Raw genomic sequence first — 18,737 nt, 5'->3', positions numbered from 1 at the left:
TTGGGTTCCACATAAGTTAAGCGAAAAAAACCTTCTTGACCGTATTACCACGTGTGATTCCCTGAAATCAACTGAAACATAACAAAAATGTTCCATTTTTAAAACAAATTGTGATGGGCGATGAAAAGTGGTTGCTGTACAATAATGTGGAATGGGAGAGATCGTGGGGCAAGCGGAATGAACCACCAGCAACCACGCCAAGGGCCGGTTGTCAGCCAAAGAAGGTGATGTTGTGTTTATGGTGGGATTGGAAGGGAGTCCTCTATTACGAGCTCCTTCTAGAAAACCAAAGATTAATTCCAACAAGTACTGCTCCCAGTTAGACCAACTGAAAGCGGCACTGGGTGAAAAGCATCCAGAATTAGTCAACAGAAAACGCATAATCTTCCATCAGGATAACGCAAGACTGCACGTTTCTTTGATGACCAGGCAAAAACTGTTACAGCTTGGCTGGGAAGTTCTGATTCATCTGCTGTATTCACCAGACATTGCGCCTTCAGATTTCCATTGATTTTGGTCTTTACCTCTCAATGGAAAAAATGTCAGTTCCCTGGAAGACTGTAAAAGGCACCTTGGAACAGTTTTTGCTCAAAAAGATAGAAAGTTTTGGGAAGGTGGAATTATGAAGTCTGAAAAATGGCAGAAGGTAGTGGAACAAAAGGGTGAATACATTCAATAAAGTTCTTGGTGAAAATGAAAAATGTGTCTTATGTTTTTACTTAAAAACCAAAGGCACTTTTTGGCCAACCCAATATTTTCTCTCTTTTAACGGTTGGGAAAACTGAGGCTGAAGGCTGTGGTTCTTATAAATCATTCTGCAAATTGGTAAGAGAACCAGCAGTAAAATTCCATTTTCTTAACATCTATGACTCTTTTCACTAGACCAGTTACATTCAGATTAAGAAATACAGCAAGCAGATTTCCTCCGTAAATATTGCTTTCCTGTGACATCCTATTGTCTGATATCAAATCTATTATTCCAGTTCGCTGAACCCCTTCAGATTGCCATTCTGTCATCCAGGGTGGCAGGTATCCCTCCAGCTCACCTTTCTAGTCTTGCCACGTGTCTACATCTAATGCATTGATTTGTACAGACCTTTATATCGTACATACACTCTTATTCGTCTGGAGCAGCTGGGTAATTTTTAAGAATTAGTTGATAGTAGGTTCTTGAAAAGCTGTTTAGCTCAGAGTCAAAATGCTTTTATTCCATTACTCTGTACCTAAATAAGACAAGTAGTTGTCTTTACTTTAATTCTCTTCTTTCTGAATCCTTGTACCTCAGTTAAGACCTCAACTGAGGTCTTAACTGAGGTACCTCAGTAAGATATTCTCAATAAGATTATTGAGAATTATTGTACCTCAATAATTATTGTACCTCAATAAGATGTTCTCTGGGCAGGCAACCCAGCAGGCTTCTGGTTTATTTTTAACTTTTTTTCAGTGGACACAATTTAAACACAGAAGTAGAGACATCGGTCTCTCTGCCCATCACTCAGCTTCAACAGTTATCGTATTGGCAAGCTTCTCGATCTTCACAAATACTATAAAAGCTTACTGTTTCCGGGAAGCCATCAACTGCATTTGTGTAAAACTGCATCCTGGACAAAAAGTTGGCTCAACATTTGTAGTCATTGGGGAATTGCAAGTTAAAGTCACATTGAGATGCTACTGTACACGCACTAGAGGGACTCAAAGAGACTGACAGTAGCAAGTGCTGTTGAGGGTGCGGAGCAGTTGGAATGCCCATACTTTGCTGGAGGAAGTGTAAAACGGTGCAGTCACTTTTGAAAAAGAGTTTGGAAGTTTCTTCTTGTCAAGTTAAATATATACTTGCCATAGGTTTTTTTAGCCAAGGGAAATGAAAACAGGTCCACACTAAGACTTGTATGTGAATGTTCATGGCAGTTTTATTCATGAGAGCTGAAAACTGCATACAGCCCAAATGTCCATCAGTAGGAGCCTGGGTAAACAAAACACACAGCAACAGGGATGAATGTCAGAAAATACTTTGCTCACTGAAAGTAGCCATAAGAAACAACGAATATATACAGTATAATTCCATTTATGTGAAACTCGAGGAAAGACTCATTCAGTTCACAGTGAGGGAAAACAAATCCGTGGTCTCTTAGAGCTGGGAGTGAGGATTGTTTGGAAAAGGACACTAAAGAACTTTGGTTGGGGGTGGTGATTACACTGCTCTATATATTTGTCAAAACAAACTGTACCCTTAAAACCACGTGCGTTTTGTTGTGTAAATTGTATCTCCTTAAGATTTGTCCCAGGCAAAGATTGTCCAAGTCAGCAGACCTCAGCAGCGGTTGCTATTTCTAGCCCCCCCCAACCCTACCCTTTTTTGGGGTGTTTGGATGGCAGGTGATCAGGCACCTGTAAGCAAGCAGGGAGTAATTTTGGGGGTCCCTCTCTTCTTTAGTGCTTTTGGAGCCGTGGAGAGGGCGCGATAAAGTCAAAAGGAACAGTGTCGTCGTTGCTTCCCTCCACCACAGGCTGTTTACTCTTTGGAACATGCACTCAGCCTTGGCTCTTGTACCCTTATTCCTCATTCCAGAGTCTGAAATCTTTTCCCTTTCCCTCTGCAGAATGCCAGAAAAATACATTGTGTGTTCTTAGAGGACACTTGTCTAACTAACTGGAATCTTATTCCACCTGGAATTTTCACCTCTCGCCACAAAATGTTTGATGATGAAGTATGTCTTTAGAACACAAAAGTTTTCTGTTAATAGAGGCATTAGATAAGTGATTACATTCTGAGAAAATGTACTCCTTAAGATATCCAGAGCTCTCACTTGCTTAACTATCACCCAGCTTTTGTTAGTGGTTATGCTGTGTGGAATATAACGCTGATTGTGATAATATGTAATGATTCATCACTTCGAATGACTGTTTGTTTTGTTCCTTCTCTAGCTTGACTGTAAGGGTTTTCTTTGAGTATAGTGCTTAGGAATGTAAAATAGTCCAAGGAACATTGGATCCTAAAAACTTCTAGACTTTTTGGGATCAAAAAAGGGTGGGGGCTTGTCAAAAGAACTCAGCCTGAAGGAAGAGCTCCTAATGGCCAAAGCTGGAACAACTTAAGCAACAAAATAAATAACGATAGAATTGGGTTTTAACCCATAGGATAAGATAAAAAGCCATGAATTCATACTGATAAAAATAATTGAATGAATGAATTTGAAGAGACAGCTCTTACTTAAAGAAGAATTCCAGTTAATAAATGTGGAAGACCAAATCATCATGGGGCCAAAACAAAACAATAGCAATATTTGCACAGTCCACATTTGAATGCTGAAGTTAGTGGGTGAAAGTTTGAGAAGAAACGGCATATCATATTGGTATATAGAGTCTCAAGGTAACTCTTTTAAAGTCTTTTATTTAATAGATAATAACTTTAAAGTGGAGAAACCTGACAGACACTACCTTAGTCACCTGGTCATGGTTAACATCGGGGATAAGACATGGAAACATCCGGAACCCCTTGCTGTGATGCAGTCAGGAGAACGCACGTCTTTGCTTTGGTATTGTCAGAATGTATAACCTCATTCTGGTCATGAAATAAACCCAAATTGAGGGACATTTCTCCAAAACAACTGACTAGTACTCATCAGGAGGGTCCAGGCCGTCAGAGACAAAGAACCTGAGGAGCTGTCAGAGATAGGAGGAGACTGAACGTGAGGAAAAACAAACGGCAGTGTGGATGCCTAGATGGGAGGCTGCCGGGGACAAGGACTTCCGTGGGGAAACGAGTGCGAATCCAAAAGAGTGTCCGGTTTAGTTAAGAGTACTGTATCAGTGTTAACTTTTCTGGTTTTGATAATTATCCTGTTTATATAAGATGTTAACATTAGGAGAAGCTGAGTGAGGGGTATGTGGGAACTCTGTGCCATTTTGCAACTCTAGCTTAAGATGAAACATTTAAAATTCTGTTTTAGACTTAAAAAAACATAAACCTTGCAAAATCTCCATTGTACTTCTGCAAATTAGTCAATCAGATGTTCAGCAGATCTTTGATGACAGTGCACTTGCAGCAGTGTAGTTTAAGAAGAAAAAAGTCCCTTTCAGACGAAGACATTTCAAAGTCATTTTTGGCACACACAGGCCTTACCTTGTTGGAAACTTATTACAAGGCATGCAAATTCGCTTACTTTGATGCCAAAGGGAGATGCTTCAGAGTGGAATACCAACTTGAAAAAAAGTACCTGTACCAGAATGATGCAGATATGTGTGTGTGTGCAGTATACCATCGTCCCAGTTTAAGTGTCCCTTTTTATAAGCTAAGGATTTAGATAAATCTGTGTAACTGGAGAGCTTGCTGGTAGTGTGAGAATCCCACTTGATTCCACAGTACTTACTCTGGTGATAATGTGGTTTCTCTAAGGTTAAGTAAGCAGACTTATTAATTGTGTCATGCTCTGTGAAGTCAGTAGTTACTACCCATAGATCTTTTTTACTTTGATAGAGAAACAGAAGACCAAGAGCATTCCTGAAGGACTTAGACTTGACTTCCTAAGAATTTTGTCCTAATTCCCTAGCCCTAGATATTTAAAAATACAGGCACTGCAGTACAGAATGTCATAGTCTGCTTTTTTCATACCCGTATGGTTGTGAGTATAGGCGGAATATGTTGAAGTAGTTGAGATATTTGAGGTAAGAGGAAAGGTGGAAGGGTTAAGGGGCACATATGTGACCTAGTGAAGAAATGGAAGAGAAACACTTCGTTTGGAAGGGCACCTCCTTGACTGGCAGATTCAGAGACCTGTTTTCAAGTTTTCATTTGCTGCAGTTTTCAGTATTACTGACTATTTCATGAAAACTTTCTCCTACTCTCTTTTTAGTGTTTTCCTTTGTTTTCCTCACTTTCACTGGCTCCAGTTGGATTCCCTTTCTTCTCAAGGTTCTTTGGGTTGGGCCATGTGGCTTAGTGGAAGGAGCATACACTTGGGGTAAAAGGTCTCAGGATTCTTCTTTCCGAATCCTACTCTCTTATAACCCCAACCAGTTAGAATGATGAATATATTATATATATTTTTGGTAGATATCTTTGGATAAAATTCTGATGGGTCAAGCGCTATTCTTTGCTGGGCTGCCTTCCCATGTTTGTAAATGTTTCTACTCCTTTTTATTATATTCTTCTGTAGACCAGTGTTTCTCACCTGGGACTGATTTTGCCACCCAGGGAATATTTGGCAGTGTCTGTCGGAACTTGGGGATGGGGGCGCCACTGGCATCTGGTGGGTAGAGGCCAGGGATGCTGCTAAACATCCCACACTGCATTAAGCACAGCCCCACAGCAAAGAATTACGAGGTCTAACATGTCACCAGTGCTGCGGTTGAGAGACCATGCAGTAGACGTCCTTCCAAAGTGATGATAGGCTTTTAGAAAGTTTTGACTACCAGCGATTTAGGAAACCCATTATAATTTGACCGTGAACTAACCTGTTTGTTAGAACTCTTATTTTCTACTACATGTGTTTTTGTTTTGTTTTAAGGATTAGGTTTGAGGGAATCCTTAAGATTACCTTAATTTAGTCCAACCCTCTAATTTTACCGGTGAGAAAACCAAGACCTGAAGAGGGCAACTGGTTTGTTAGATCTTGGATTTCTTTAAATTATCTAAATAACGTTTTTTTTTGCGGGGGGGGTTTCCCTCTGAAGAATTACAAATTCTTCTGTGTGCTTTGTAGGTGCCCAGTTTTGTGGCATGAACTGTAATTTCAAAATGGTTACGTGCATTTTAAATGGGATCTCTGAGAGCTATAAAGTAATTTTCAGAGCAGATTGGATTGCTTTAGTATAGTTTCTTGGAGAAAGACTTGATACATCATCAAGTTTATTTGCATCTGAAGATATATAGTTTACGAAGAGATTTGTAGTGTCTTGTGATCTTTCTTAAAATCATTTGCATGATTTATAAGGTAATTTTGTGTATCTTCTGGGGAGATTGGGAGAGGTCATATCAAAGTCACTAACCCAGCAGTATAGTTTGTCGAATGTAGTTAATGCAAACTTGCCTGTACGTTAAGAACAAATAACTCTATTTGGTTGTTTTTATTAAATATCGAATACAAGTATCTGAGCTGAAGGAGCCATAGAGATTGCTTAGTTACTCTATTCTGATCTCTTTTATCAGTGAGGAAACTGCAGTCTGGAGAGAGTATGTAATTCATCCAAGGTCATGGAGTTAGGTTCTAAAATAAATAACAGAAAGCAGAGGAGAGAGCTGAGGCACCTCAGCCTGCTAAGTCCTATGATCCAACTTGTGTGACAGGGAGCAGCCCAGAAAACACAAAGGACCCTCAACAGAGATCTTGGCTGTTGAAATCTAAAGCGTCATATTTTATCAGCTTCTTGGAAAAGAAGCATATACCCGTACTCAGAGTGCAGAGCGCCTGCCTTGGCATAGAGTAGACACCAGGAAAAGTCTGTTTGATGAATTTGGAAACATAAGCCCGAATGCCGGAGGTGAAACCAGGACAAGAGACAGCACGAGGAATGTTGCATCTCTCTCTGCTCCTTTATTCAGATGGGCTTTCGAAGTAGGGACGCTGGCCCAGAGAGTTGGGATTTGGTAACCTACATGAGCTTTCCCCCTCAACGAGGCGGGCGAGGGGAGGTGTGTCTCCACCACTTCTGTAGTCACAATACCGCAGCTACTGTAATTCTCACACTGCCTCATGCGTGGCAGCGATCCTAACACGGCTCAGACGAAATCCTCAGCCAGCAAAACACCTTTCCACTCTTAACACCAACGTCTTTTACTGTAGAATAAAATTTGTATTGAAAATTTGGAATGGCAGGTATCAAAAAGAAATGCAGTTAGCCATCTTCAAAGAAGGTCCATTTTGAAAACAATTTAGGAAACATTTTTCTTCACATGATGTCAACTAGTCCATTCTTTGTCAGTGGATTTACTTTTGGAGAAATGCTGTGAGAGATCTAAAGGGCATATTTATTATGGGACATTTACTTTAAATATTTGAATGACCACAATGAAATTCTGTTATTTTAGGCACCACAGGGGAGAGGAAATGGAAGGAAGCCAGATTTATAGTCTGTGGTTGAAATACTTTAAGCCTTGTTCTTGAAAGTTGTGCTTGTGTTTAGGAAGTTTAAAATTTTTTCTTTATCTTTGAAATGTTCTCTTAACCTGCATTTGGAGGTGATGCTGCTTTTCATGGTGGTGGGGGTTTTTTGTTGTTTTTTGTTTGTTTTTTTGAAGTTTTGCTGAGCAAGAATTTAAGCTTGAGTTGTTTTAGAAGTTGTCTTCTGAAGAAAACCTCTTCTTTCTTTACCTGTGATGAAGCAGCAGACTTGCACAGTAAAATATTTGTCATGGTCCTAGGGTAGCAGCTCTCAAGCGTTTTGGTCAGAGGATCTCTTGCACTGTTTAAAATTATTATGGACCCCAAGTAGCTTTGGCTCATGTTGGCTATACCTGTAGATACTTTCCACATCAGAAATTAAAACTGAGCAATGTTTAGAACACAGGAATATACAAACATACATTTCATTAGCTCTCAGAGCAGCGATGTCACGTGTCATTTAGTCTTTGGAAAACGAAAAGGCAAGTATTACTGTGGAGGTAATTATTATAGAAATAGTTTGCGCCTTGTAGACCCTCCTCAAAGGGTCTTGAATGCCCCCAGGAGTCGCTGGACCACAGTGCTTTGAGAACCAGCTGGACTAGGCTATCTCTCCATTGCTGCCAGCTTCGTTTATAAAATAAGGGTTTTGTTTTCAGGAGCCTCAACCACTTGTAGCTCCGTTTACTTTCTGAACATCTGTTCCAGAGTTGCAGAAAAGTTACAGTGCCGACGGTGACTGGTGCTCAAGTACTTTTTAAGTAAGTGTGTTTTCGGAGCATAAAAGACATTTGAATACAATGATAATTTTGAATCTGTAGTAGAACATTTCAGATTCTGCTGTTAAGGATGCTTATGTTAGTTCTCTTGGAGCCAGTTGTTTCTAACCAAGTTGTATCATCTGGTGAGTTTGTGCAATACCATGTATATAGTATTGTAAAATTGAAGTCCGGTAGCCTCCCCTAAAGGCATTCTCTTTTAAAAGGAATATCTGCAAAACTAAAATTCTGTCTGAAGTAACGCAGAAAAACTGACAGCTAAGTCAGTGAGGATCTTTAGTGCTGCCTCTGCTACCAGACAGCATGATTAACATAGGACACTAAGCTACGTGACGGATTTCTGTCTCTAGAACCGTTTCCGTAGGGCAGAGCTTACCAGCTTCTTTCATTTGTAAATATTTCCATTGGCCTCCAAGTGTCTGTGGAAGGGTAGTAGATGCATCTACAGCTGGAAAAGTTAGTGCTTTGAAATGTAGATATTACTTTTAAGGGGGATTATTTTGTGGAATATCTGCATGTTCTGTGTACGTGTACTATGATGAGCTAAGAGAACTTTACCTCCTTTAATCTTGAGTTCAGCCCTGTTATATTAGGTGTGGCCCCATTTCCATTTTGAGTAATTTACCCAAGCTCAATAGTGGAGTCTGGATAAAGTCCAAAGACTGTCCTAACTCTAAAGTCCGTACTCTCCCTATTACCTGTGAAGGTGAGGATGGAGAGGTAAGTGGAATAAAGGGGATGGCTTGACTTTTTTTTTTTTTTTTTAATTTGATAGCTGGAGTCCGAATTAAGGGGGAAATTTTAGTTTTCTGGTACAAGGCAGAGTGGTTCTCCTGAGTCAAGGATGTATATTGGTGGGAAAGAGTAACCTAGAAGATGAACTCAGACCCCTTTGGGCCACCCAGTGGCTCATTCTAAAAGATTTGAGAAATTTCATGAAAACAGGTGTTTACATGAGAGGCGAAAGAACTATTTAGGAGAGAAAAGAACAGCAAGAAGAGATACTATTTGGGGAGCAGAGAGAATTTAATAATGCCACGCAGTGTATGATTGTAGCAGTGAAGGTCACAAGGTCATAGAAGTTTCGTATTACCCTGGTGTAGCGTGGCCTGACTCTGTGGCAACAGCAGCTCTGGGGAAGGAAGGCCATGAGTATTCATCTTTCCAAAGCAAAGCCAGCTAGGTCTGCGTAATGTTGAACTGAGCCTAAATCAGCAAGCTGAAAGAGCACCCTAGTCACTGGGACTGACAGCTAGTACAAGGTCTTATGTTTCCTGCGTCAGGGAAGAATTTGACTGGAGCTCTTGTGTGGTTTCATCCCATAACTGAACAGATGAATATTTGTCCATTGGTCTCCTAGGATAATCAGCCCTTTAAAATAGTGGCAAAGAATGTGCTTACCTAGAAACTCCCTGGGAACTTATTTACGAAACTAGATTATCTGCCATATTTCCTCATCTATTATTCTTCATTGGGCTGGATTGACTCACCTGGGTGATTCTTAGTAATAACTGTACTATAACGTGCATCAAATATGAAAAGGTACAGAAATTTTCATGAGATTAAAACCCTTTGTTACAAAACTCTCAGCCTAGCATGGTACACCTGAAAGACTACCAGACTAATTGTCTCTGGTGTAGTTGTAAATCCTCTCTCTCTTTTTAAACTGAGAATACTAGTGGTTGTGTAACATACCTTTTAGAATTGTTGAGGATAAAGTGAGGCAGTAGTTGTTAAAATATAAGTATAGGTGGAGGGGAAAGAGCCCTAAAGTAGCCTAATTACTTCAAATCTGTTCTACCTGTGCATGTCTAGAGTTTAAAAGAAGTCTTGTATCACCCTTTAAGATCTCATGGTCATTGATGTTGGAGCCAGAGTCCTGACTTCTGTGTTCTGTTCACAGCATTTCTCCTCTGCTTTATCTTTGGTTTGTAACATACAATGGGTCCGCAGCGGGTGGGTAAAACGAACAGAAAGCGAGCTGTTCTCATAGGGCCTCTTTTCTGTTGTGCTCACCGAAGCCAGGAGCCAGTAGTGTGTGGTCGGCAGTGTTGCTGGGACAGACCCTGAATCTTAATGCTTACGTGGCCTTGGAGCTAAATACAGGCGTTAGCCGGCATGAAAATGGGTTCACAGCTTCTTTTAACTTGGAATACATATTGTATGCAGACAAAGATCAGATTTATTTACCCTCATTATGGCTTTAACAGGTACTTCTGCAAAGAAAAGTGTGCAGTTTATAACGCACTTTACACATTTGGCCCACCCGCTTCCCTGAGGTTGTATTTACTATTCCCCTTTCATTTTCAAAATATTTTAGTCGGTAACGGCTGTGCAGAGTACTCTGCTGTGTTCCCAGCTGGTGTGTGTGTGTGTGTGTGTGCGTGCGTGCGCGGGCGCGCGTGTATCGTGGGCTCGGTAATACAGAAGTTCAGTCATTGGTGCACACGTGTAGAATAACCTTTTGAGTGGAGGGACAGGGAAATGGGTCATGTAGAGAAGTCTCCTTTTAATTACAGAGCCATGATGTGATCTCTCATAAAGACTCGTGGGCTCCTGATAGAGTGAGCTAAATGGACAGGCATTTTCAGAGTAGTTCAGTCCTGGAAATTGCTAATTTTTCAACCGACAGATTGCCAAGGCAAGGAAGGGCTTGGTGGGGGAGGTAAAGGCGATGGCAGGAGAACTCAAGGGCAGTGTCAGTTAACTTGGCAAAGATGTTTTGTAAGTTGCAGGGTACTTTTTTTTTTTTAATGGATAAGTTGATTGTCTGATTTCAGAGCCCTTAGGGTATTTTAACTAAAAATGGAGTTCTATAAGTGGACAAAACATAAATGTTAGTTTAGGAAGAGCTGAATATAATCAAGGGAAAAAAAAAAAGGATTTGTTATTGCTCTTTGTTGCCTGAACTACGAGAAGATGGCTTTGTCCTGTTTCTCATTGTGGGAGCTGAGATACAGAAAAGCACATGAGAAATGATCACAGATCTCAGGTTCCGCTGAGCACACAGTGGAGAAGGAAAGTGTTGTATGGGGGAAACATATGGTTTGCCCATGTTCCCCCAAAGCAATCCAGGAAGATAGCTTGTTTTTTGCTCTCATTTGTGTTCATGTGTGCTCGAACTCTGAAATTTTTCTTTTTCAAAAATTAAGGATGTCCCTAGATAAAGATTTGCTTCACTTTATGGAATCAGCTCTTCTCTGAAATATTAGCTGTTCAAATGCAAATAAATAGACAAGATTTCCTGACGATGTCTATTACTGAAATGTCACAGCAGATTTTCCTTTGTAAACTCTATTGGAAAAGCAACAATAAAGGTATGAAACAATTTTCAGAAGCCTAAAAATTTTTTATTAAAAAAATACAGTTTTGAAGAAGATTGGAAAAAACTTTTGTTGGCAAACGTACTTATAAAGGAAACCAGGCCCCATGTTATATACTATATAGTATTTCTGGTCAAACAGGGCTTTTTGTTTGTTTGTTTGTTTTGTTGGTGGTTAATGGGCTTTGAGGTGTAGTCACCAAAAGCAATAAGCCATGTTCTTTGATCTGATGTTTTCCCCTGTATTGGGAAAGCTGTTAATTGCTTATTTAAGATTTGTTAGTTGGTAAACTTAGGTAATTTTGGAGAACCCCAGACTCTCAGCTCCATATTGAAGAATTGACGTCCTGCAATATGCTGGAAATTCTGCGAGCTATATACAGTGTGTTGTATGACACTTAAAAGACTGCATTGAGCAATGTAAATCTGTGGGAAGTAACTATTTCTCACTGATCAGCAGTGTTAAATGTCGTGATACGGGTTCATTCCTTACAGGAAATGTTAAAAGACATTGGAAAACATACTTTGCCATCTCCTCTCCCCGTGCCCCTTCCTCTCCCCTTAAGGACAACCAAGTACTCCTCTTCTTACCCCAGTGAGGATGGTGGGGCTAACGAGAGTGCTGGAATTCTTGGGCAGGTATCTGTTGAAACCGTAGCCTGAGTTGACCTGGGTCTTCCATCCCTAGTACCCTGTGCCCCCTCCCCGCCCCCTGACACACACACACGGTGGGGAGACTCATTTGAAGTTACTTTCATAAGAGGAGTCTTTGGGGACTTCCCTGGTGGCGCAGTGGTTAAGAATCCACCTGCCAGTGCAGGGGTCACAGGTTCGATCCCTGGTCCGGGAAGACCCCACATGCCACGGAGCAACTAAGCCCGCGTGCCACAACTACTGAAGACCGTGCGCCTAGAGCCCGTGCTCCGCAACAAGAGAAGCCACCACAATGAGAAGCCCGCGCACCGCAACAAAGAGTAGCCCCCGCTCACCGCAACTAGGGAAAGCCTGCGTGCAGCAACAAAGACCCAACGCAGCCATAAATAAATAAATGAATGAATGAATGGAGTCTTTGAAAAGTTCAGGTGGATCTGGGTTAAAAAATCCCAGTTTAGCCACTTACTGTGAACCTTAGACAAGGTTCTTGATCTTTCTGCTCTCAGTCTCCTTAATTTGTCAAACAGAGACAATCACTTCTGCCCTAGAGGATGTTGTGCTGACTCTGGCCTCGCAGTGTGCCTGTCCTGTGCTGGCTGTGAGGTGGCTCTGCCCCGGCTGCTTCCGGGCAGTTCATAACATCTAACCTGGGGAGCGCGGCCGGGTCGAGTGGGATGCGCGTGGCTCTCCGTGGAGGTGGCACGTTCCCACCCTTATGCCGTCAGAGTGCCGGCCTGCAAGTAAGTAGGGGACGGATGGCAGGAGCTGCCACAGCAGTTATGGCAGGGTGGCACCTTTGGAGGGTCTCCCACCGATGACCCTTCTCATTTCTTCACCTTCTCCAAAAAGTATGCATTTTGTTCAGCAGCACTGCACCATTTCAAAATGAATTAGGTGCATTTCCCCATCTCAGCCCGTTCCCTGGTCTGAGAAGGAATGTGGGATTTGTTGGGGGAACTAGTTTGAAAAAACCACTCTAATAATTAAAATAATAAATTCCCACCTGTTGGTGAGGGTTTTTTGTGGGGAAGGAGCAAGTGATGATGGAAGAATTACTAGGTTGTTATTTGAGAACGTTGAGAACACAGCGGTACTTGTGAAACAACACAGGTGCTTTTAGCAGACATCCCATATTTCTTGGTAATAATCTGATCCCAGTGAGCCTTGGGTCCTTTTCATTTGTGAAGTTTCAGTTTGGTTGCCCATTAGAGAGGAGGAACACTTTCACTATTCTAGTCAGACATCATTTTCTTAGGAACAAGTGAGGACATCGGCGCGGTTGTGCACACGTGCTGCATTTGAGGAGTTGCCGCTTATGTTACCGTGTGTGTGTGTGTGTGTGTGTGTGTGTGTGTGTGTGTGTGTGTCCGTCCTACAGATACTGGATTGTGGTGCATGCACTGAAGAATTCTGAGGGTTTGCTTGCCTTGCTGAAATGTTACAGAGTGGTCGTCCGCGGGAGGAGTATGAGACAGGCACCTGGCCTGTTGCCCACGCTGTGCCCATGGCCTTGGCGAGCCGCCCGTGAGGGGATAATCCATCTTGGATCAGCACGGCGTCTGGGTGGTTGAGAGCTGCTTGCAGGTGCACCACACGCCTGCCGTTGGGGCTGTTTGTGAGGCGAGGGTGACTTCCTCTACTCTCTGCTCTTCCCTAGCTCTCTGTTGTGCTGGTAGTGCCAGCTGCTCACCAACCCAGGCGCCACTTCTGATGTCCATCGTTTCAGGATCTCTCCTTCGATCTCTCACTTCATATTCTGCCAATAATCCCCCAGTACCTAGCATCCCTCCCGTCTCAGAAGAAAGTGTCTCTCTTCCTTTCCCAGCACTTTTTAAAAAAATTTTTGAATTTTATTTATTTTTTTATACAGCAGGTTCTCATTAGTCATCAGTTTTTTACACATCAGTGTATACATGTCAATCCCAATCCCAGCGCTTTTCTTTTTTTTTTTTTTTAAGATTTTTTTTTGATGTGGACCATTTTTAAATTTATTTATGGCTGTGTTGGGTCTTCATTTCTGTGCGAGGGCTTTCTCTAGTTGCGGCGAGCGGGGGCCACTCTTCATCGCGGTGCACGGGTCTCTCACTGTCGCGGCCTCTCTTGTTGCGGAGCACAGGCTCCAGAAGCGCAGGCTCAGTAATTGTGGCTCACGGGCCCAGTTGCTCTGCGGCATGTGGGATCTTCCCAGACCAGGGCTCGAACCCGTGTCCCCTGCATTGGCAGGCAGATTCTCAACCACTGCGCCACCAGGGAAGCCCCAGCGCTTTTCTTGATTGTATTCTTTCTCTCCTTTGCCCCATGGCTAACCCCTCTCTTCTGCCTGCCTTCAGTCTTTCTCCCTTTTCAGTGTACAACATGATTTTTAAGCTTCCCATTCCCAAGGAAATCTCCTCAAACCCTGCTGACCCCTTTCTGCAGTGGCAGGGCTGTCCTTGACCTCAGCACCACAATTCTCAAAAGGGTTCCTGTTGGCCGCCTCTAGATTATTCCTCTGACATCCTGTAATCCCTTCATCTTTGCAGCCCTGATCGCGTGTGGCTTGCTCTCCTGAAAGTCGGCAGTTGACTTCTTGATCACCAAAGCTTGGGCCCTTGTCTCAGTCCTTATCCTACTTTGTCTTTCTCTGAAATTTTCGTTTATTATTTATTCATCCAGTAGGTAATTTTATTGGGTACCTGGTACTGTGCTGAATGCCACAGTGAGAAGGATGATTAAGACACGGTCGTTCCATTCCGGAGTGTACATTTGATTGGCAGTTACAGTGCGGCGTGCTAACTGACATCACAGAACTCTGTAGGATGTGCTGGAGTGAGACAGGCCCCCCCTAACTCACACTGGGTGGGCTTGGTGATGGGGCTGGGGGTGGTTTCTCTGGGGCAAGCGTCTGGTGTGCCACGTGCCGTTGGTTCTTCTCGCTGTTGAAGGTAGTCTTGGACTGGTGTCCAGTTGTCCTCTCTTGTCAGACTTCCATGCAGTGAAGTACACATACTGGCTTAATTGAAAGTCTCCCTCAAGGTGTAGTTTTTCATAAAGTTTTATTCAGTTAGTTAGTTAGTTTTCACTTGGCTGAGTTATTTCATTTTGACACCTGAGTATTGGTTAGTATATGACAATTTGTTTAAACTCTGATTTAAACTGCGTGGTAATCCCTGTAGACAGCTGGTCTGTTTGTGTCCCCTGTGAGTACTTGTGAAATAGTTTGTAGTGGTGATTATCTTCTCTGTAAGTATTAACAGATACACATCCTCTTTGAAAGAGTAGAATGTGTTAGAATGGCTGCTGCTGCCTTTGTTAGACCTGTAAAGAAAGAATGTTACCTTTCACCTTTCACTTGAGGGGCGGGGGTTTAGAGTTTTGTTTTGTTTTGTTTTGTTTTAATTTATTTTTGGCTGTGTTGGGTCTTCGTTTTTGTGCGAGGGCTTTCTCTAGTTGCGGCAAGCAGGGGCCGCTCTTCATTGCGGTGCGCGGGCCTCTCACTATCGCGGCCTCTCTTGTTGCGGAGCACAGGCTCCAGACGCGCAGGCTCAGTAGTTGTGGCTCACGGGCTCAGTAGCTCCGCGGCATGTGGGATCTTCCCAGACCAGGGCTCAAACCCATGTCCCCTGCATTGGCAGGCAGATTCTCAACCACTCTGCCACCAGGGAAGCCCCAGTTTAGAGTATTAAGTACCTTCCTCCCTTTGTCTCGGGGCACTTCACATCTTTGAATCCCTTGCTAAGTGGCATGTGAGGCTGCTTGTGGTCCAGCCTGAGGTGACCGTACCTGTTGTGGGCTTCATCGTATGCCGCCGTAACCAAGGCCTGTGTTTGCCGGAGACCATTAGGAAACTTGCTCTGGGATTGCTCCTTTGTTGGTGTGCTTTCTGCAAAGCCACACTATTGTGGAACCAGCACTGAGACACTCAGAACAAACCCAGTGACTTCCCCTAGCAGGCTGGCCTTGATGAAGTCAAGGAGTAGGTGTCTGTCCCCTCCTTGTCCTGTATTTCTTCTTTGCCACATCACACCTCCTCCCAAGAGGTGCTTCAATAACTGTGCTTAACTTAGGAGCCAGCGTGTCCTGTATCTAGCAACTCTTTTTGTTTGTTTTCTTGAAAAAAAAAAATGGTGGAATTATTTAAGAAAGAAACTTTTGTTTTGTTTTTCGTAGGCTTTTTTTTTGATTTTTTTTCCATTTCCGTTCTTCCACCACTGGCTCCCTCATTGATGAGGCAGACCTTGTCTGTCCAGTTATTTTTCTCTGGCCAGTGCCTCCATCGTTGGGAACAGAGGGGGATGTAGGGTCTGAAGGGGATCATTACATCATGGCAGGTGGTTGCTTCACCTCATTAATGACCCACTTAGATATGTGTTTTCTGCCTTGTACTTGGAGAATTTATTATATTGTAAACGTCGATCTAGATGCTAATGTCTTTGAAAATTAATATTGTATAGAAATAGTGCCTAGGTTTTCCTTTCTCCCTTTACCATTTGGGTCCAAATGGTTATGCATTGTGAGAAGCGTTTGGCACCGTTTAGAACTTGTAAACAATAGTGTTAACAGCCAGTGTCAGTTGGAGACTGGTGCAGACATAATGGTTGATGGCACAATGAATGTATCACTTGTCTAAGATTTTTTTATAGTGACTTTGTCTTCACCCGCTTGGAAGCTCGTATGAACCACGGTTACCTTCTATTGCTCTGTACGTGTGTCTGTGCCAGTCGCAGAGCAGCAGGGGAGCAGAGCAAGTCGGAGTAATTAGATTGAGGAGTGAATGTCACACTTCTAATTTCATTCTCTTTTCAAAGGATTACCAGTGTCCATTTAATAAAATGAGATTAACCCTCTGCAGCAGGAGTATTTGAAAGCTGTCAGTCAGTATAATCTTGACAGCTCAAAAGAAGTAGTGTTCTCAGCACTCTGAGAAGCAGCGTCATGTTGTATTGGCTGAAAGTCTTGACTGCACAGGGGTGTGTATGTTTGTGTGAGCACGTGTGTTTATGTCATTAAAGGTAGATGTACGGAGAGTGGATTTGAAAGAGGAAAAGTTTTATGGACTTAACCGTACTATCTGGAAATAATAAACACCATATAATTTACTTTGAGTTGCCAGATACCAGTAATAAAATACCTAAAAATTATGAGACCAAAATTTTAAAATTAAAGAAACAGTTAAAAAGCAAATGATGAGGCATCTTTTCTTGAATGTTTTAGAAAACCTCGGATCAATTCTCAGCTGGTGGCACAGCAAGTGGCCCAACAGTATGCCACTCCACCACCCCCTAAAAAGGAGAAGAAGGAGAAGGTTGAAAAGCAAGACAAAGAGAAACCCGAGAAAGATAAAGAAATTAGCCCTAGTGTTACCAAGAAAAATACCAACAAAAAAACAAAGTAAGTTCTTGGGTAACTCAGTACAGTACTATATTATTTTGCAGGTGAATGAAAGATGTCTTTTAAATGCCTCTTTTTCTGTCTCCCCATTTAGACCAAAGTCCGATATTCTGAAAGATCCTCCTAGCGAAGCGAACAGCATACAGTCTGCAAATGCTACAACAAAGACCAGTGAAACGAATCACACCTCAAGGTATTTGAAACTAGAGTGAAACACCACGTCGCTGCCCTGATTCACCTGCTCATAATCAAGAGTCAGGGGTGCTTTTGTGCCTGTGGGTTTGTAGGCTAAGAAGGGGTGGGGTGAAGATCTGGGGGGGTGGGACTGTTAACTTTCAAAATACATGTACATAGATACGAGCTGCTTTTATATGACTGAGTCCAAAACAGGAGAAAGATAAATTGATCATAATTTGGCAGTGGTCCGAAGCTTTGCTAACTGATGGCGGTTTCATTTCTTGCTACGCTTAGTCGGCAGATTGGGTAGTAAGCGCTGGTATCCGTGCTGGCGTTTTAGATTCATTGCCACAGCGACATGCAGTCTGTGTGTGTGGCGGGGTGACGTTGGGCCCGAAGTCCTTTGCATCCGTAGCTGATTTCATGGGCTGTCCCCCTGTGGTGTTGCTTTCAGGCCCCGGCTGAAAAACGTGGACAGGAGCACCGCACAGCAGCTGGCAGTGACTGTGGGCAACGTCACCGTCATTATCACAGACTTTAAGGAAAAGACTCGCTCCTCCTCGACCTCCTCATCCACAGTGACCTCCAGTGCAGGGTCAGAACAGCAGAACCAGAGCAGCTCGGGGTCGGAGAGCACAGACAAGGGCTCCTCCCGCTCCTCCACGCCAAAGGGCGACATGTCAGCAGTGAATGATGAATCTTTCTGAAATTGCACATGGAGTTGTGAAAACTATGAATCAGGGTATGAAATTCACATCCTCCACCTGCCCATGCCGCTCGCACCCCTGGAGAATCTTCTGTGGACATCGACCTCTTAGTGATGCTGCCAGGATAATTTCTGCTTGCCATGGGCATCTGGCCCCCAAGGAATTTCGCACCCTGACGATTACTCTTGACACTTTTATGTATTCCATTGTTTTATATGATTTTCCTAACAATCATTTATAATTGGATGTGCTCCTGAATCTACTTTTTATATAAAAAAAAAAAAATCTGCTGTGCACAATTTTCCATGTACATTACAACTGGTTTTTGTTTTTGTTTTGTTGGGGGGGAGTGGGGTGGGAGGGGGAGGGAGCTTTTATTTATTGTGTTCACAGACTCCATCCTTTCAGCATATCCTTTTAAGTTTAGTTCTTTCTTCCAGTTATACTATGTACTATCAGTTTTGATATAACTATATATATATAAATATAAAATTATATATAAAGGGTTATTTGAAACCAATCCATGGCAACGCTGGTGCTTGATACACTGTGAAGTGAATTCAACATTGAACAGTTACAGATCTGGGACGGTCCCTTCTATGAAAGTGCTGAAATTAAGTTAAAATCA

The 18,737-nt window shown here is 42.6% G+C and overlaps 1 protein-coding gene across 1 annotated transcript in view; it reads left to right on the top strand.

Moving 5' to 3' along the window:
• RYBP (RING1 and YY1 binding protein) overlaps nt 1-18,446 on the top strand; it is a 71,698-nt gene extending 53,252 nt beyond the window's left edge. Inside the window, exons 3-5 of the mRNA XM_059940190.1 lie at nt 17,049-17,225; nt 17,320-17,418; nt 17,857-18,446. Coding sequence (XP_059796173.1) covers nt 17,049-17,225; nt 17,320-17,418; nt 17,857-18,109 — 529 coding nt within the window. The 3' untranslated portion in view covers nt 18,110-18,446. The remainder of the gene's footprint in view (nt 1-17,048; nt 17,226-17,319; nt 17,419-17,856) is intronic.
• Nucleotides 18,447-18,737: the final 291 nt, after the last annotated feature.

Source organism: Balaenoptera ricei, chromosome 11, assembly GCF_028023285.1.
Source record: "Balaenoptera ricei isolate mBalRic1 chromosome 11, mBalRic1.hap2, whole genome shotgun sequence".
Taxonomy (NCBI): domain Eukaryota; kingdom Metazoa; phylum Chordata; class Mammalia; order Artiodactyla; family Balaenopteridae; genus Balaenoptera; species Balaenoptera ricei.
Note: the sequence above shows the minus strand (reverse complement) of the source record. Positions and strands in the feature narration are given on the sequence as shown.